At 46.0% G+C, this 20549-nt stretch overlaps 1 protein-coding gene across 2 annotated transcripts in view; it reads right to left on the minus strand.

Annotated features, from left to right (window-relative positions):
* mrps15 (mitochondrial ribosomal protein S15) overlaps window positions 1-20549 on the minus strand; it is a 68748-nt gene that overhangs the window by 38125 nt on the left and 10074 nt on the right. For both annotated transcript variants that reach the window (XM_070898521.1, XM_070898522.1), the window contains exons 4-7: window positions 12272-12320; window positions 6195-6279; window positions 4631-4689; window positions 1411-1602 (exon numbers count right to left, since the gene is read on the minus strand). In XM_070898521.1, coding sequence (XP_070754622.1) covers window positions 1411-1602; window positions 4631-4689; window positions 6195-6279; window positions 12272-12320 — 385 coding nt within the window. The remainder of the gene's footprint in view (window positions 1-1410; window positions 1603-4630; window positions 4690-6194; window positions 6280-12271; window positions 12321-20549) is intronic.

The raw sequence follows: 20549 nt of genomic DNA on the forward strand, positions 1-20549 counted from the left end.
AACAAAATGTAAACGATGGTCGCGCCACTGTGTCACGGGAAATTGATCTGAATGACCCTGTGTATGTGCTAAACTGTGGATCGCGGGCACGGTGATAGCTAAAGAAAGGAGTAGGGTGTTTGTAGTCAAATTAGACAATGGACAAACTTGCAGAAAGCACCTGGACCAAACGAGGCTGCGGTTCACAGACTGCCCTAGACAACCCACAGCAGACACCATTTTTTTCAAGCCCACAACACACACCCAAAGGATCAATGACACCACCCCGGACCAGGAAATCGAACCCTTCACGCCCAACAGCCCAGCAAGGCCAGGCTCACCCAGCAGCCCTGCAGGGCTAACAACATGCCAGCCTAGCGAGGACACAGCCAACACATCAGAACAGACATTTGTACCGAGGCGGTCCACCAGGGAAAGAAAGGCTCCCAACCGCCTCACCTTGTAAATAGTTTTCACTTTGACTTTGGTGGGAGTGATGTTGTGTATCTGTAAAGCATGCACTCCTATATTCCGCCACCAGGGAGCGCAACCCCCGAAGTCCCAAGACATCCCAGCATCCCTTGGGAGCACTGTATATAAGCCGGCCCCTAAGGCCTGTTCCTCACTCTGGAGTGTCTCAATAAAGACTGAGGTCACTGTTCCTTTAATCTCCCTGTGTGCAGTCTCATCTGTGTTAGAAACACAATAGTAAATAGTTGAGGCCCCAGCACCGATCCCTATGCCCCCACTAGTTACTATTTGCCAACCGGAAAATGACCCATTTATCCTGACTCTCTGTTTTCTGTTAGTTAGCCAATCCTCTATCCATGCTAATATAATACACCCAACTCCGAGAACTTTTATCTTGTGTAGTAACCTTTTATGTGGCACCTTATCGAATGTCTTCTGAAAATCCAAATACACCATATCCACTGGTTCCCCCTTATCCACTCTGCTCGTTACATCCTTAAAGAACTCCAGCAAATTTGTCACAAACGATTTCCCTTTCAAAAAGCCATGCTGACTCTGCCCGATTTATTATATAATTGTAATGTAAGATTGGGCTCAATCTGAAAGCTGTGTGGAGCACTCACACTGCCCATCTATTGATATTCGGGTTTCTCACTGCGGTACCAACTGATGCTGGCCTAGTGTCCTGTGGGCAATGGCCATCCACCAGTACCTCGGCCACAGGATCCGGCTCAGTGTGTTAATCAACTTGTGATCACCGAGCCATTGCACTAGGGAGCTCATCCCAAAACAGCCTGATCCAGCCCTCACCCAACATCCACACGGGTTGGTGATCAGAAGAAGGGCTCCAGGACTTATCAGGGAACCCGTCCTTATCAGGGAGCAGCAGCTCCCAGACGATATTGAAGATTTCGCCCTCTCCCCCGGTGAGGTTTGGCCGAGCCCAGTTCAGATCCTTACCTTTATGCACAGAGCTTTCTTGGCAGCCCATCGTCGTGTCACCCTCCTGTAGTACTCGGGGGGGAAGGTGTACTGAATGCCCAGCTGGGTGCAGACATTCTCAAACACCTCGTAGCGTGATCGTCGCAGATACTTCAGCAGCTTCTTCCGCCTGTCCATCGCCAGCAGCATGTAACGTTTGTTGGTCTTGTCCTGGCCAAGGAAACACATGTCTCTGAGCACCTTGAAAACGGCTACTGGAGTACGGAACTGCCACATGACCCAGCAAACTACAGAATACCCAGCAACACCGCAGTCTGCTACCAAGTTTGTGTTTGGGGGAAGGCAAAGGTCCCGTGATTGGTTTAGATTTTCACTTCCACTCAATAGTCACAAATAACAGTATGGCGCCCCCTCCATTTTAACCAGTGTGTGACAGGATGTTAATATACAGCCTTTTCATGCGGAGGATTGTTAAAATACAGAATCCATTACAAGAGGCCAGTAAAACCCAATCGATCGCAACATTTAGCTAAACACAAGGAAAAATATTAAAAAGGACATGAAAAACGAGCAGGGAACTAGGACTAGAGTACAGAATTTCTTTGTGAAGATAGAACAATCCAGTTGGCCTCCTCCTGTCCTTAGGTTTCAGTGAGTTAACACAATCTTTAAAACCCACCTGTACTAACCTCGTATAAATTTTATGTAGGTTAAAAGTGAAGCTCCATCTACACTGTCCCATAAAACACGCCCGGGGCAGGTACAGCACAGGGTTAGATGCAGAGTAAAACTCTCTCTACACTGTCCCATCAAACACTCCCAGGGCAGGTACAGCATGTGGTTAGATACAAAATAAAGCTCCCTCTACAATGCCCCAAACACACAGGTAGTTTTTACACCCACTGGTGAGACAATAACGAGAGGCACAACAGATTAAGACAACCACAAAGAATGGTGAAGTTAGCAAAAAAAGACTTCAGAGTGTGGTTGGGGGTGGAATCACTTGCTACAAATTGTTACTGAAACAAAGCCTATAAATTCTTGAAAATATTTTTTCGCAGCTTTGAAAAGAGAATAATTAAAGGGTATGGGGAGTGAGCAGGAGAATGCGATTAGAGCAGGTGGTCGGGGCTCAGATGCTTGAAATTGATACTAGATTTTACAGAGCTGTGCCCCTCAGTCACATCAACCTTTTGCCTCTGCTTTCCTCTAGACCCTTTGGAGACTAATTCAGCAAATGGCACGCAGCCTACTGCACTTCCCCATTGCCTCCCATGGGCCTGGTGTGGACGGAAGATACAGGATCTGACATGGAACCTGTGGCACGCTTGTGGTGCGGTGCGATTCCACGAGCCAACGCAAACATGCTTCAGAGTTTCAGGGACCGATCGGAATGCAGTAACCCCCGCTGTCCTGAGCGGAATCGCATTGCTGTTGCCTGAGCCAGTTCTGGAAGTTATGAACAATGTGTCTGGAGATTTCATGCAGGCCACTCGCCGGCTTTTAAACGCCAAAAACCACGCAGGCGCGATAATTTGAATGGCCGTGCATCCAAATAAACTTAGTGTGAACATTGGCTATCAAGAGGGGAAAATATCAGCCAGGGTTTCTGTAAACCCTACATTGGAGTTGATTTCTAGAGGAACTGAATTGAAAACCAGAGAAGTTATGTTAAATTTGTATCGAACCTTGGTTAGACCACACTTGGAGTACTATGAACTGTTCTGGTCTCCATATTATAAAAAGGATATAAAGGCACTGGAGAGGGTGCAAAAAAAATAAAATCATAAAAATCAGAAGTGAGAGGTTCGAATTCTCAGGAAAAATTGAAGAAGATGGGGCTCTTCTCTCTGGGAAAGGGAAGACCAAGGGGTGACGGGATAGAGGTCTTTAAAATTATGAAGAGGTTCAATAGGGTAGACGTGGAGAAAATGTTTCCAGTTGTGGGGAGTCCAAAATTAGAGGTCGTAAATATAAGACTGTCACTAATAAATCCAGTAAGGAATTCAGCAGAAATGTCTGTACCCAGAGGGTGGTGAGAATGTGGAACTCACTGCCACAGGGAGTGGTTGAGGTAAATAGCAGAGATGTGTTCAAAGGAAGGCTGGATAAGGGCAGGAGGGAGTGAGGGAGGGAAGGGTATAGGGATAGGGGGAGGAGGAGGCTGGTGTGGAGCATAAACACCGGCACAGAGCGGTTGGGCTGAAAGGCCTGTTTCTGTGCTGTAAATACTGTGTAATACTATGGTTGCCTGATCCCTGCGAGAGGGGAGTGTGTAAGCAATGAGCAACGCCAGGCTTGGTGGAGCAGGCTAACACTCTCTGCCCTCATTTGCTGCACATGAAGAGCAGACACCTGACCGAGGATCGCGAGTGCCACTGCCACCGGCACAATCATACGCCAGCAAGGAATCAAGGCCTCCCCTTGGAAAGTGCAGGGAAATTGGTAGAAAAGGAAGACTTCTTTAAAATGTGTGTGTGTAAATTGAGACATCAGTCAGGCTCATTGTGCCAGCACCTTTCCCAACATACTTTCACAAGCCATGGTGGTGAAGCAAGCCTACAGGAAACAGTTCATCCAGAAGAAACTTCTTTACCCAGAGAGTGGTGTGAATGTAGAACTCGCTACCACAGGGAGTGGTTGAAGCGAATAGTATAAATGCATTAAGGGGAGACTAGATTAGCATACGAGGGAGAAGGGAATAGAGGGTTTTGCAGAGTCTGATGAAGGAAGACGGGAAAAGGCGCGAGTGGAGCATAAAGGGCAGCCTGGACTGGTTGGGGGGTACAGTTCCCCAGCTCCATACAGGGGTACAGTTCCCCAGCCCCGGGTTCATACAAGGATTAGCACTGGGGACCCTGGCTCATTGCCCGGCCAGCAGAGGAATCGAAAGCAGGTCCTCCCTCGCCTGTTGTGAGTGGATCCAATTTAAAGCAGCACACCAGCCACTGAGCAAGCGCTGCTTACCTCAACTAGACACAGGCCTAGCAGCACTGAAAGCAATGACAAGGTACAGCTTGGCCCTGTGCCCCCGAATAAATCCTCCACCCCAGCACCTCGCTTCCCACTCACCCTTCAATGGCTGGGGGGGGGGGGGGGTGGGGGGTGAGATGGCAATTTGCCCGGCTGTTCGAGGAGGCAGAGAGAGCCTGAAATGGAGCTGGAGGTGGGATTGTCCCGGTGCAGCGTTAGAACCCCACTCATTGTGTGAGCCACTCTCGCACGCTGTGCCACTCACCTTCCTGTGAATCTGCAGGTGCTCCTGGTAATTCCGAATCTTAGCTGTTAAGATGGCAACTGTGAGGAGAGAGAGAGAGAGAGAGAGAGAGAGAGAGAGAGAGAGAGAGAGAGAGAGAGTTAGACTCCGATAATTTAACACATTATGGTCATGCAGAACCATTTCAGGCATCAGAGAACTCCCAGTCCATCCTTTGCTTCCGTGACACTGCCCCCCGGGGGTCCCGGGACGCTCACTGCCCCCAGGGGGTCCCGGGACGCTCACTGCCCCCAGGGGGTCCCGGGACGCTCACTGCCCCCAGGGGGTCCCGGGACGCTCACTGCCCCCAGGGGAGCCGGTATCTGCTTCATGGTGTCATGTTTAGGTGTTAAAGGCACAGGCCAGGTTAAAGCCACTAGTCAGGAATTACCTGGGAGAAAAGTGGTCTATAAGGACAGAGATCAATACAGGGCTACGTTTGTTGAAAGTTTCTCGATCGGCAGCTGTTTGGCTCCTATTAGGATATTAGGAGAGGTGCCAAAAACGTGGTCAAAGAGATAGGTTTTAAGAACATAAGAAATAGGAGCAGAGTCGGCCATTTGGCCCCTCGAACCTGCTCCGCCATTCAATAAGATCATGGATAACTTGATCTTGGCCTCAACTCCACTTCCCTGCCCGCTCCCATAGCCCTTGACTCCCTTATCATTTAAAAATCTATCTCCACCTTAAATATATTCAATGACCCAGCCTCCACAGCTCTCTGGGGCAGAGAATTCCACAGATTCACGACCCTCAGAGAAATTTCTCTTCATCCCCGTTTTAAATAGGCAACCCATTATTCTGAAACTATGCCACCTAGTTCTAGATTCTCCCACGAGGGGAAATATCCTTTCTGCATCTACCCTGTCAAGCTCCCTCAAAATCTTGCATGTTTCAATAAGATCACCTCTCAGTCTTCTAAACTCCAATGAGTATAGGCTCAACCTTTCTTCATATGAAAACCCCTTCATCTCAGGAATCAATCTCGTGAATCTTCTCTGAACTGCCTCTTAATGCAAGTATATCCCTCTAAAGGAGACCAAAACTGTACGCAGTACTCCAGGTGTGGTCTTCCCAATGCCCTGTACAGTTGTAGCAGGACTTCCCTACTTTTATACTCATCATTGGTTCCTGACTGGGGCAGAGATCGTATCATAGTGTAAGCATCTTTATAGAGAACTGGGTCCGTGCAATCTCCCGGACCAGCTTCCATCGCCCGAAAGGAATTTTCCAGAGTATATTTTCCCTTATTGGCCCTGGGATTTTCCTCTGGCTTTTTTGCCTCACCCAGGAGATTTATGGCTGTGGGAGCTGGGGAGAGGAGGGAAGAAGAGTTCAGTCGTGATGCTCCAGCTATCATGGTGTGGGGCAGGCTTGATGGACCAGCTGCTCTTTTCCTGGCCGTCAATGTTGTATGCTACAACGCTGCCCCATGCTGTACAACATTAGATGCATATCCCCTTATGTACAGGATTATAGGGAATTGAATAGCTGTAAGCAAACGCAACAATGTGAGCAGGAGCATGTGATGGAAAAGCAAACTCACTTTGCACTTCTGTGGAGCCGATGTCACTGGGACTCCTCCGCACCTTCTCCACCAACTGGCTAGTTTTCAGTTTCAGCTTCTCTCTCTGAAAGTGAGTCATGCACAGAATCAGTTCAGTATCAACATCGCAGGATAGTCAGCAGCACGTTAAAGAACCAGACCCAGGGGAGGTCCCCGCCCCGACCCCACCCCCCGACCCCATGCTCCAGCTCGAGGTGCTTTACACAAAATATTACAGGGAACTTGGATAAGATGGGCTAACCCTTCAGCACGGGCCCCACATTCACTTAAAAAACAAGTACATTGAAACTTCTGCAGGCAGCTGCCATCTATGGACACTGACCGGCTCTTTGCTACTCAGCGGCAAGCGAGTTTCAACACATCACCCAAGCCACCAGTCTTCACACGCTAGTCGAGAGTATCAACAGCCAGCTGCTTAAACCCACAGGAGGATTTTGACCCCATTTGTTTCCGAGGATCAGATCACATTTGGGTAACAGAAACACTCAAATTTAAAACACGGGAGATAAATCTGTGCTCGCCAGCAAAGGTGCCGTTGCTACCAGCAACTGCAGTTAATGGCCGCAACACTAACCGAGTGAGATTGGTCTGGGGGCACGGAGATGGGTAACACAGCGCCCACCTGCCATACAACGCAGTCCTGGTGGCGTTGCTGGAGGGATCCGGGACAAAGTTCCTGTCCAGGTCCAGCGTTGCAGCTTCCCAGTTTCTGTGAGCGAAGCTGTGGCGCTCACAGGGAATTGTGGGCAATGAAGAGGTGTGAGAATTAAAGGGGCCATGCACACTGAACCAATAAAATCAAATACAGTGAATCAACACATTTTTCAGCACTTTCTGCCTTTTAATATTCCATTTTTAAAAGAAGTTTCAAATGTGAATCTTCAGCTGTTAAAGCTGAATTACCTTCCTAACCTCAACAAATGGGAAACTGTCTCAGCACTAACACAAACGGCTCAGCGATCCAGGGAAGGGGCACCCAGGGTCTCGCACACAGCACTCCAGCTTTGTACAGGGGCCAACACTGCAAGAGCAGCCCTCTACCCACAGGGGCCAGGAGGCCCTCCAGAAAGAACGACGTGGGACCACATCATCGAGGCTGTCACTGCCAGCAGTGTCAGCCCCACCACCCGGCTCCAGTGCCCAAAGAAGCTCCATGACCTCAGACCACAGGCCAGGGTCAGTGAATGCATCTTCAGAAGCCGTCTCCTACCACCAACTGCACCACTAGCCTCACACACTGCTAAATCCACGACCCCCACCTCCAATCACTAGGCATGTCACCCATTCCTAGCCTCACCTCATCCCCTTGGAGGAGACAGTGCAGGCCATCTTGGCAGAGGCAAGGAGGAGCCCTTGGCCAGCAGTGGGGCTGAAGGATAATAGATGCTGCTTTCCTCCTTCTGGTACGGAACTCTGGACTTCCCGCCCTCCCCTCACAACTCCACCATGTGGAGGCGGAGGAGGAAGTGGAGGCGGAGGAGGGCGAGGAGAGGCGGAGGAAACAAAGGGAAGGTGTGGGTCAAATGTTGAAAAGGGGATTGGCGATGTGACGACTGGTACCACAGGCAGCCGATTCCATCCCGGATATCCCGGCCAGAAAGGGGCTCTCTGGGTTGCATCCTTCCTTCTGCTTCCTCTTCTTTGACTTCTTACTCTTCTGTGTCTTCCTCTTCCCTCTGTGAGCGGATGCTTTAAATCTGAAATCATAAAACGCTGGAAATACTCAACAGATCAGGCAGCATCTCGACCCGCGACGTGGACTCTTTCTTTCTCCATGGATGTTGCCTGACCAGCTGAGTATTTGCAGCATTTTCTGTCTTCGCAGAGGACTTCCTTTACCGAGGCTTTGCAAGCGTCCAGCAGTACTCCCTATGCACTTAAAAAAAACTTTTAACATCTATTGCAGCAAGCCACTACTTCAATAAAACATTTTTAAGCGCCCAAAAGCTTAATTGCAAACTTACCTGAAGGATGTGTGTATCCCTTTAAGAGGTTAACCTGGCGTGCTTCGGACCCAGTGCTGAATTCAGTGCGAGTGTCAAAGTTCGCCGTGGTGACGGTAAGTCAGCGTTGCATGCCGATTGACATACCATGCCACCATTTCTTTATTTCAGAGCACCGCTGGTTACTGGCAGTGCAAAGAGGGACTCGAATATGGTGGCCACCGTGAGCCCGGCCACCAGCCGCCATCCATTTTATCGTCATTGCATGGTGCGACGGAGTGGTGCTCAACAGATTAATTTCTAGACCAAAGTTCCCCACCATTCCTGAAAATGCTGACTCATGCTGAGTACCATCTTAGTGTGTCACCAGCCATCTGGAACTATCCATTTCCTTCTACCTTTTAAAATATTTCTACTTGACCGTTCAGTTACCTTTGACCTCCTCATTCAGCCACCGTGGTCTAGGTCTTATGTCTCTGTCACTCTCTCTTTCCTTCACTGTTTCCGCATCCCTTTACATAACTTTACTAAGCCACGCAATTTCAATCTCCAGTCCTACTTCCCACTTGCTCCTTCCCAGATCCTTTCTTGTTGTACTACCAATCATTTGCTGTGCTGAAGTCTCGTATTAATTTCAGCCAAGTCTTCATTCAGTGGGTAGCACTCTCGCCTCTGAATCAGAAGAACATAACAACATAAGAAATAGGAGCAGGAGTGGGCCATTTGGCCCCTTGAGCCTGCTCCACCATTCAATAAGATCATGGCTGATCTGATCTTGGGTTCAGCTCCACTTCCCTACCCACTCCCCATAGCTCTACAGTTCTAAAATCTGTCTATCTCCATCTTAAATATATTCAATGACCCAGCCTCCACAGATCTCTGGGGTAGAGAATTCCACAGATTCACGACCCTCAGAGAAGAAATTCCTCCTTATCTCCGTTTTAAATAGGCGACCCCTTATTCTGAAACTATGCACCCTAGTTCTAGATTCCCCCATGAGGGGAAACATCCTTTCTGCATCTACCCTGTCAAGCCCCCTCATAATCTTATACGTTTCAATAAGATCACCTCTCATTCTTCTAAACTCCAATGAGTATAGGCCCAACCTTTCTTCATTAGACACCCCCTTCATCTCAGGAATCAACCTAGTGAACCTTCTCTGAACTGCCTCCAATGCAAGTATATCCCTCCTTAAATAAGGAGACCAAAACTGTATGCAGTACTCCAGGTGTGGTCTCACCAATATCCTGTACAGTTGTAGCAGGACTTCCCTACTTTTATACTACATCCCTCTGGCAATAAAGGCCAACATTCCATTTGCCTTCCTAAATACTTACTGTACCTGCATGCTAATGTTTTGTGTTTCATGTACAAGGACCTCCAGATCCCTCTGTACCGCAGCATTTTGTAATCTCTCCCCATTTCAATAATAATTTGCTTTTTTATTTTTCCTACCAAAAGTGGATAACCTCACATTTTCCCACATTATACGCCACCTACCAAGTTTTAGCCCACTCACTTCGCCTATCTATATCCCTTTGCAGATTATTTGTGTCCTCCTCACAACTTGCTTTCCCACCTATCTTTGTATCATCAGCAAACTTGGCTACATTACACTCGGTCCCTTTATCCAAGTCATTAATATAGATTGTAAATAGTTGGGAATCCCAGCATGGATCCCTGCGGCACCCCACTAGTTACTTTTGCCAACCAGAAAATAACCCATTTATCCCAACTCTCTCTTTTCTGTTAGTTAGCCAATCCTCTATCCATGCTAATATATTATCCCCAACCCCGTGAACTTTTATCTTGTGCAATAATCTTTTATGTGGCATCTTATCGAATGCCTTCTGGAAATCCATATGCATGACATCGACTGGTTCCCCTTTATCTACCCTGCTCGTTACATCCTCAAAGAACTCCAGCAAATTTGTCAAACATGATTTCCCTTTCAGAAAACCATACTGACATTGCTTGACTGCATTATGCTTTTCCAAATGTCCTGCTACTACTTCCTTAATAATGGACTCCAGCATTTTCCCAATGACAGATATTAGGCTAACCGGTCTATAGCTTTCTGTCTTCCTCCTTTCTTAAATAGGGGCGTTACATTTACGGTTTTCCAATCCGCTGAGACTTCTCCAGAATCCAGGGAATTTTGGTAGAGCATCCACTATCCCTGCAGCCACGTCTTTTAAGACCCCAGGATGCAGGTCCAGGGGACATGTCCACCTTTAGTCCCATTAGTTTGTCTAGTACTTTTTCTCTAGTGATAGTGATTGTTTTAAGTTCCCCCCTCCCAATAAGCCCATGATCATCAATTATTGGGATGCTTTTAGTGTCTTCTACCGTGAAGACCAATACAAAATATTTGTTCAAAGTCTCTGTCATTTCCCTGTTTCCCATTATTAATTCCCTAGACTCTTCCTCTAAGGGACCAATGTTTACTTTAGCTACTCCCTTCATTTTTATATACCTGTAGAAGCTCTTACTGTCTATTTTTATATTTCCTGCTAGTTTACTCTCATAATCTCTTATTTTTTTAATTGTCCTTTGCTGGTTTCCAAAAATGTCCCAATCCTCTGGCCTTCCACTAATCTTTACAACAGTGTATGCCTTTGTTTTCAATTTGATACCATCCTTAACTTCCTTAGTTAGCCACGGATGGTTCATCCTTCTCTTAGAGTCTTTCTTTCGCACTGGAATATATCTTTGCTGAGAGTTATGGAATATCTCCTTAAATGTTGTGGGTTCAAGTCCCACTCGAGAGACTGGAGCATAAAAATCTAGGCTGACACTCCAGTGCAGTGCTGAGGGTGTGCTCCAGTGTTGGAGGTGCCTTCTTTTGGATGAGACATTAAACCGAGGCCCCGTCTGCCCTCTCAGGTGGACGTAAAAGATCCCATGGCACTATTTTGAAGAGCAGGGCAGCTTTCCCTGGTGTCCTGGCCAATATTTATCCCTCAATCGACCTCGCTAAAACAGATTATCTGCTCAGTATCAGTGCTGTTTGTGCGAGTTGCTTTGTGCGAATTGGCTGCCACATTTCCTACATTACAACAGTGACTACACTTCAAAAGTACTTCATTGATTGTGAAGCGTATTGGGACGTCCTGTGCTCGTGAAAGGCGCTATATAAATGCAAGTCTTTCTTTCAAACCACAGTGCCCCCACCCACGTTGCCCATTCCTATAGAGAAAATCCTGGCCTCCGTGAAGCCCCTTATGGCTAAGGGGCTTGTTGTTGCCCTTCAATTTCAGTCACTCTGCAACCTATTTTGTGTCGTTTGCCCTGGTGTTACTCAAGAATAAAGGGAAGGGAATTTGCAGTGCAGCAACTTTCCCTTTCCAGTCACCCAAGAGGTTTTTGAAAGCCCGGGTTTGTATTACAGAATAGTTACAGATGAGGTAATTCTGCTCCTCTTAGCTCATCGTTCCAGAACGACAGCCCTATACTCGCTCCCGCACATACTCTTACTGACTCTTCATATCCCAGGTTTTCGCCTCCACCGCCTGCCAGGAGTTCTGGTGTCACCAGCTCATAGGTAGAAAATGGCAACTTGTACCAGGTAATGCAGGGCAGTTGGCAGTGTGTAATCATAACCCAGCAACAGGCAGCGTGGAACTGTAACCCAACAGGCAGTGTGGAAGCGTAACCCAGCAACGGGCAGCGTGGAACGGTAACCCAGCAATGGGCAGTGTGGAACCGTAACCCAGCAACGGGCAGCGTGGAACCGTAACCCAGCAACGGGCAGCGTGGAACCGTAACCCAGCAACGGGCAGCGTGGAACCGTAACCCAGCAACGGGCAGTGTGGAACCGTAACCCAGCAACGGGCAGCGTGGAACCGTAACCCAGCAACGGGCAGCGTGGAACCGTAACCCAGCAACGGGCAGCGTGGAACCGTAACCCAGCAACAGGGAGCGTGGATGAATAACCTGGCGATGCGCAATGCCTTTATTGGGGGGGCGGGCAGGGAAGAAGACAGAATATCGGTGCAGAAATGACACAGGCCCTCATTACAATATCAGGAAATGATGTTGTGGGAAATCCTGGGGTCCACAACACTTTTTTCTTCAATGTAATTACATGATCTGACAAGGAGAGAGACTTACATGACTTGCCATTTCCAGTGAGAGCAGCCTTCGAACCACCTCATTGGTCCTGCAGAAAAATCATATCACAATCCAGATATACGGGAGAACAGTCCGACACCTTTATATTCTCTCTCTTTTTCTGCCGTTGTCATAGAATCATAGAAAAATTACGACACAGGAGACCATTTGGCCCATCGTGTCCCTGCGCAACACACCAGCTATAGTCAGCACCTGCTCCACAGATCAAATGATCATCAATAATATGTGCTGGGGAGTTACTGAGCAGTTTAAGACCCTCAACACTCTCCCCATGGGGAACCTTCTCTCTCTCCCAAAACCCTCCCCATGGGGAACCTTCTCTCTCTCTCCCAAAACCCTCCCCATGGGGAACTGCCCTCTCGCTCTTTCTCTCCCTCAACACCCTCCTCTCATTCTCCCCCAACGCCCTCCCCATGGGTAACCTTCTCTCTCTCTCTCTCCCAAAACCCTCCCCATGGGGAACTGCCCTCTCGCTCTTTCTCTCCCTCAACACCCTCCTCTCATTCTCCCCCAACGCCCTCCACATGGGTAACCTTCTCTCTCTCTCTACCCCCCCTCCCCACCCAGGTAACCTTCCCTTCCCTCTCTCTCCCCAACCCCTCCCCCCCCCCAAACACCCTCCTCATGGGTAATTGCCCTCTCCCCCCACCCCCAACATCCTCCCCATGGGTAACCTTCCCTCTCTCTCCCCCCGGGTAACCTTCCCTCTCTCTCCCCCCAACATCCTCCCCATGAGTAACCTTCCCTCTCTCTCCCCCCGGGTAACCTTCCCTCTCTCTCCCCCAAACATCCTCCCCATGGGTAACCTTCCCTCTCTCTCCCCCAAACACCCTCCCCGTGGGGAACCGCCCCCCTTCTGTATCCCCAAACCCCTCCCCCATTCACGTTTTCCCCGCTCTTTGGGATCACTCTATGCCTTTAGGCACAGCTTTCCTGAAGAGACCTGGCTACTGCAGGAATTCAGCGACCCGTGAGGTGACATCATCCCTGAAACCCACAGGGCTCTCAGATCTTGTCACCCATTCAAAAGCATTCTACACCAATTTAAAATGCAAAGCATTCAGCAATTTGATATTCAGACTGCGTGTATAAGGATTTCCTACGTTCATGGACAATGTACCGAAGAATATCAGTATCAGGTAACTAGATTTGCATCAGTTTTCTATGCTCAGTATTTTAGCAATGCCAATTTGTTCAAATTAAACGGTGGCCGGGTCGGAGCCACACGGGGACCAGGGCAAATTGGCATAGGGTCAATAGAATCCGGGAGATGAATGCGTGGCTCAGAGGTCGGTGTGGGAGAAGTGGGTTTCGATTCGTGGGGCATTGGCACCAATACTCGGGAGAGAGAGAGCTGTTCCGTGGGGACAGACTACATCTGAACTATGCTGGGACCAGAGTTCTAGCGAACCGAATAACTAGGGAGGTAGATGGGGCTTTAAACTAAATAGGGGTGGGAAGGGAAAGAGAGGACAGTCACAGTGGAGAGAAATCTAGAATGCTAAAGAGAAAAGAAAAGAAAGCAATGCAGGAAAGTGATTGTGGTAAGGATAACCAGATTATGTCAGGGACAGAGCATACAAACAAAAGAGTGCACTAACAAAAAAATAGCGATAAGACAAATAGGGCTACAGTACTAAATAATGTTAAGGTGTCTAATAATGTTAAAAAGACAAATTTAAAAGCACTGTATCTGAACGCCCGAAGCATCCGTAATAAGGTAGACGAATTAACAGCGCAAATAGATGTAAACAGATAGTTGCAATTACGGAAACATGGTTGCAGGGTGACCAGGGTTGGGAACTAAATATCCAAGGATATTCGATATTTAGGAAGGACGGGCAACGAGGAAGAGGGGGTGGTGTGGCATTGTTAGTAAAGGATGAAATCAGAGCAATAGTGAGAAAGAATATTGGCTCAGAAAATCAAGATGTAGAATCAGTCTGGATGGAGCTAATGAGCACCAAGGGGCAGAAAACATTGGTGGGAGTTGTCTATAGGCCTCCAAACAGTAGTGGTAGTGTAGGGGACGGCATCAAACAATTAGAGATGCATGTAACAAGGGTACTACAGTAATCGTAGGTGACTTTAATCTACATATAGACTGGCCAAACCAAATTAGTAATAATACTGTGGAAGATGAATTCCTGGAGTGTGTACAAGATGGTTTTTTAGACCAGTATGTTGAGGAGCCGACAAGGGAACAGGCTATCCTGGATTGGGCATTGTGTAATGAGAAAGGGTTAATTAACAGTCTTGTTGTGTGGGGTCCTTTAGGGAAGAGTGACCATAACATGATTGAATTCTTTATTAATTTGGAAAGTGAAGTAGTCCAATCCAAAACTAGGGTCCTAAATCTAAACAAAGGAAGCTACGAAGGTATAAGGAATGAACTGGCTATGATAGATTGGGAAGATTCATTAAAAGGCATGACGGTGGATAGGCAATAGCTAATATTTAAGGAACGAATGTATGAATTGCAATAGTTATACATTCCTTTCTGGCGTAAAAACACAAAAGGAAAATTGGCCCAACCTTGGCTAACAAAAGAAATTAAGGATAGTATTAGATCCAAAGAGGAGTTATACAAAGTTGCCAGAAAAAGTAGCAAGCCTGACGATTGGGAGCAGTTTAGAATTCAGCAAAAAAAGGACCAAGGGATTGATTAAGAGGGGAAAAATAGAGTACGAGAGTAAACTTGCAAGGATCATAAAAACCGACTGCAAAAGTTTCTACAAGTACATAAAAGGAAAAGATTTGTGAAGACAAATGTAGATCCTTTACAGTCAGAATGGGGGAATTTGTAATGGGGAACAAGGAAATGGCAGAACAATTAAATAAATACTTTGGTTCTGCCTTCACAGAAGAGGACACAAATAACATCCCAGAAATGCTAGGGAACCAAGGGTCTAGTGAGCAAGAGGAATTGAAGGAAATGATTATTAGTAAGAAAATAGTGCTGGAGAAACTAATGGGACTGAAGGCTGATAAATCCCCAGGGCCTGATGATCTGCATTCCAGAGTACTAATAGAGGTTGCCATGGAAATAGTAGATGCATTGGTTGTCATCTTCCAAAATGTCATAGATTATGGAACTGTTCCTACAAATTGGAGGGTGGCAAATATAACCCCACTATTTAAAAAAGGAGGGAGAGAGAAAACGGGGAACTACAGGCTGGTTAGCCTAACATCATTAGTAGGGAAAATGTTAGTCTATTATAAAGGATGTGATAACGGCACACTTAGATAATATCAACAGGATTAGATAAAGTCAATATGGATTTATGAAAGGAAAATCGTGTTTGACAAACCTACGGAGTTTTTTGAGGATGTATCGGATGGAATAGATAAGGGAGAACCAGTGGATGTAGTATATTTGGATTTTCAGAAGGCCTTTGATAAAGTCCCTCATAAGAGGTTGGTGTGCAAAATTAAAGCACATAGGATTGGGGGTAACATACTGGCATGGATTGAAAATTGGTTAACTGATAGGAAACAGAGTAGGAATAAATGGGTCTTTTGCGGCGTGGCGGGCAGTGATTAGTGGAGTACCACAGAGATCAGTGCTTGGGCTCCAGCTATTCACTATATATATATATACATATACACATAAATAAATGATTCGGATGAGGGAACCAAATGTAATATCTCCAAGTTTGCTGACGGCACAAACTAGGTGGGATTGTGAGTTGTGAGGAGGATGCAATGACGCTGCAAGGCGATTTAGATAGGTTGAGTGAGTGGGCAAACACATGGCAGATGCAATATAAAGTGGATAAATGTGAAGTTATCCATTTTGGTAGGAAAAACATAAAGACAAAGTATTATTTAAATGATGATAGCTTGGGAAATGTCGATGTACAAAGGGACCTGGGTGTCCTTGTGCACCTGTCATTGAAAGCAAACATGAAGGTGCAGCAAGCAGTTAGGAAGGCAAATGGTATGTTGGCCTTCATTGCAAGAGGATTTGAGTACAAGAGCAAGGATGTTTTACTACAGTTATACAGGGCCTTGGTGAGACCACACCTGGGGTATTGTGTGCAGTTTTGGTCTCCTTACCCAAGAAAGGATATACTTGCCATAGAGGAAGTGTAGTGAAGGTTCACCAGACTGATTCCTGGGATGGCAGGACTGTTGTATGAGGAGAGATTGGGTCGACTAGGCCTGTATTCACTAGAGTTTAGAAGAATGAGAGAGGATTTCATTGAAACATAAAATTCTGACAGGGTTGGACAGACTGGAAGTGGGGAAGATGTTTCTTCTGGCTGAGAAATCTAAAACAAGGGTCACAGTCTCAGGATACGTCGTAGGAAATTTAGGACGGGGAAATTTTGACAGCAAGAATTTAGATGAGGAGAAATTTTTTCACTCAGAGGGTGGTGAACCTGTGGAATTCTCTACCACAGAAGGCTGTGGAGGCCAAGTCATTGAATGGATTTAAGAAGGCGATAGATAGATTTCGAGACACAAAAGGCATCAAGGGGTATGGGGAAAAAGCGGGAACATGATGTTGAGATAGAGGATCAGCCATGATCATACTGAATGGTGGTGTGGACTCAAAGGGCCGAATGGCCTACTACTGCTCATATTTTTTATGTCACAGCCAGACGGGGGCACCTTTGATTAAACAATGGTCACATAAATTCCACAGGAACATGTTAAACCATTTATTACTGGTATCATTCTGCCTAATTTCAAGACAGTAGCTCTTTCATGTAACTTAGTTGTTAGTGAAGTTTAGACTGAGCTGATAGTAAGTTAATGCCGAGTGAGACAGATCTTACACACTGGCCGAGTTGGCTGGCAATGAAATCGTCGAAGCAGGGTCTCCAAAATGTACGTTGTGTGTTGAGTCAGATCTGTTCATTGTTTAAGGAAGTAATTCAATGAAATAGGTCTGAAGTAAGACGCATAAATAGCATAGTTACTTAGAAACTGCAATAAGATACAACCCTGCATGTAAATTTGATTCTGAAATGGGGTGGTTAGCAAAGAACCTCGTGCAGGAAGAGTCACGCAAGTTTCACAATCTTCACTAACACTGCGATTAGTGATCCTGGGTATGCTGCAGACTGCCCGGAAAGTTGGAGAAAAGCCCATTGAAGCTCCGGGGATTAACGGGACAGTGGCAGCGTGGATACGGAATTGGCTAAGGGACTGAAAGCAGAGAGTAGGAGTGAACGGTTGATTTTCAGACTGGAAGGAAGTATACAGTGGGGTCCCCAGGGGTCAGTATTAGGAACACTGCTCGTTTTAATATATAATATATAATGGACTTGGGTATACAGGGCATAAACTCAGAAATGTAGTAAGCAGTGAAAAGGATAGCAGCAGACTTCAGGTGGCTATAGACAGACTGGTGTAATGAGCAGACACATGGAAGATGAAATTTAACGCAGACACGTGCGAAGTGATATATTTTGACAGGAAGAAGGGGAGAGGCAATATAAACTAAATGGTACCATTTTAAAACAGGATGCAGGAAGAGAGATACCTGGGGGTGTATGAACACAAATCTTTGAAGGTGGCAGGACAAGTTGATAAGGCTATAAAAAAAAACATACGGGATTCTTGGCTTTATTAATAGAATCATAGAATGCAAAAACAAGGAAGTTATGCTAAACCTTTTAAATCACTGGTTAGGCCTGAGCTGGAGCTTTGGGTCTAATTCTGGGCACCACACTTTAGGAAAGATGTCAAGACCTTGGAGAGGGTGCAGAAGAGATTTATTAGAATGGCACCAGGGATGAGGAACTTCGGTTATGTGGAGAGACCGGAGAAGCTGGGATTGTTTTCTTTTGAGTAGAGAAGATTAAAGTGAGATTTAACATAAGAAATAGGAGCAGTAGGCCATTTGCCCCCTCGAGCCTGCTCTGCCATTCAATAAGATCATGACTGATTCATAAAGGTGTTCAAAATTATGAGGGCTTTTCAGAATAAATGAGAAACTATTTTCAGTCGCAGGAAAGTCAATAACCAGAGGACACAGATTTAAGGAGATTGGCAAAGGGTCCAGAGAGATGAGATGAAGAGAATATGTTTTTACTTGTTGAGTTGTTGTGATCTGGAATACACTGTCTGAAAGGATGGTGGAAGCAGATTAAATAGCAACTTTCAAAAGGGAATTGAATTAATATTTGAAGAGAAAAAAATTGCAGGGTATCAAGAGTGGGATGAGCCGGCACAGGCATGATGGGCCAAGCAGCCTCCTGTTGTGCCGAATGAGTCTATGATTAAAGTCGGGGAGAAATTCTGATGTTCAAAACCAGATATAGGTAGAATTTAAGATATAGTTGTAACTACAGAAATGCAGCAGCTTCCATGGTGGAGATGAGGAGACTGTTATTGCTCCTATAGAGAAAATGGATGAGAGATATTTACCCAAGGGATTTTGAGACATCTAAATCTAATGGTTTTTTAAATTAATTTTCAGGATGTGGAACCGCTGACATTTATTAAAAGTTAACACATTGGTGTGGGACTGGAGTCACCTATAGACCAGATCGGGAAAGGCGGCAGGTTTCCTTCCCTAAAGAGAACCATTGGGTTTTTACGACAATCCAACAACGTCACAGCCACCTTCACTGATACCAGCTTTTATTAACTGAATGTCTGCCCACATTTCCTGCCAGCTGTCCCAATTATAAACTGTTGCATCTGCATTTATCATGGGAACCGTGTATGTAAACTTGTCACACTGTAGTTACACACTTCCTCCAGCAGAGGCACTGAAGCGCCACTACTGGCAAGTGGGTGCAAGTTCAGTGCTGTCCAAAAGTTACCTTCAACAAGATTGACCCTCAGCTCCTTGGTCCAACTCAATTTATTTTTCCAAATTTACCTTTTCTATACCATTTACAATCTTAGAAATCTCGAAATAAGATCATCTCTCAAACACCACATTTCCAGACTGAAAAGCCCAGGTCTCTCCTCATAACTAGGCCCTGACACTGGGGTACAGCCATGTGGCCCTGCTCCGTAGTGAAATTGCCATAAACTTGTCCTCAAAGTAGAGTTTTCAGCAATCAGGCTGACCTTTGGGAACAGATTGAAGTAATGCTAACATTATAGATGGGAGAAACTCTTCAAGAGGTCTCAGCTGGCAGGGTCACACTTAGAGATATTGTGTCAGGAAAATGAAAACTCGGTTACTCACAAGTGGGAACAGTGTAGCTTCTTTGCTATAAGGAGCCAAGAGCTTACGTGAGCACAACTGCCACCTGACGTGACTAATTGTTCTTCCATAGCGGACCAGAGATCATTACCATTTCCCACCGTGATTGTTTAAGCTGACTTTGACCTGCAAAAGGGCGCATCCTTGCATTACAGGTGCATCACTTCAGACAGGCTCATGATCAATTTAAGATGTGCGTATCTGCAAGCATCTCAAGGCAATCCAAAAAGGATGTGAGGGGCGAGTTGCAGAAGTTTAAAGACTTACAAGAGGATTCAGAGAGACGTTAGTTCCGCTTGGAGATCCTGGAAGATTCCAGGAGATTTGAACCAAATAGCAAGTAGCAAGGGCCAAGTAACAAGTAGCAGAAGATCCAGGAGACAGCGGATGTCATATCTAGACAGAAGGGTATCCCTCTGATCCCAGGGAGTGGATATTACATCTACAGAGGGGCAGTAACACTGACCCCAGGGAGTGTACCGAGTGCCTTCACACTGATGCCATCATGGCAACTAAGATGGATAAGATTGGACAGGTTCCTGAATCAGTTCTAAATCTATGAGCGTATCTGTAATCTGCTGACTTTGACTTTTAATAAATTCAATAGACGGGCTATTTAATCCTGCTGATTTCTTAGATGTATAAGGAGTCTAACCAGAAATGAACCTCATTAAATTATATTAGTCTCACACATTGACTTAATATCAACTGATAATCAACAAAACTAGTCAATGCTGAATTAATGCGATATATCTGAATGACTTTTTAAACTTTAATGATTAATTCTGTTGGTTAAAAATTGACACTAAATTATTTTCATACTTCAATGTTTAATATCTAAATTGCAAGATACTAAGAAAGAAATATAGTTTCCAGTCCATGCCAGTGTTTATGCTCCACTCGAGCCTCCTCTCATCCTACCTCAATTAACAATCAGCATAACCCTCTATCCCCTTCTCGAGCCTCCCCTTAAATGCATCGATACTATTCACCTCAACCACTCCCTGTAGTTCCACATTCTCACCACACTCTGGGTAAAGAAGTTTCTTTTGAATTCCCTATTGGATTTCTTGGAGACGATCT

The sequence above is a fragment of the Pristiophorus japonicus genome, chromosome 14, assembly GCF_044704955.1.
Source record: "Pristiophorus japonicus isolate sPriJap1 chromosome 14, sPriJap1.hap1, whole genome shotgun sequence".
Classification (NCBI taxonomy): domain Eukaryota; kingdom Metazoa; phylum Chordata; class Chondrichthyes; family Pristiophoridae; genus Pristiophorus; species Pristiophorus japonicus.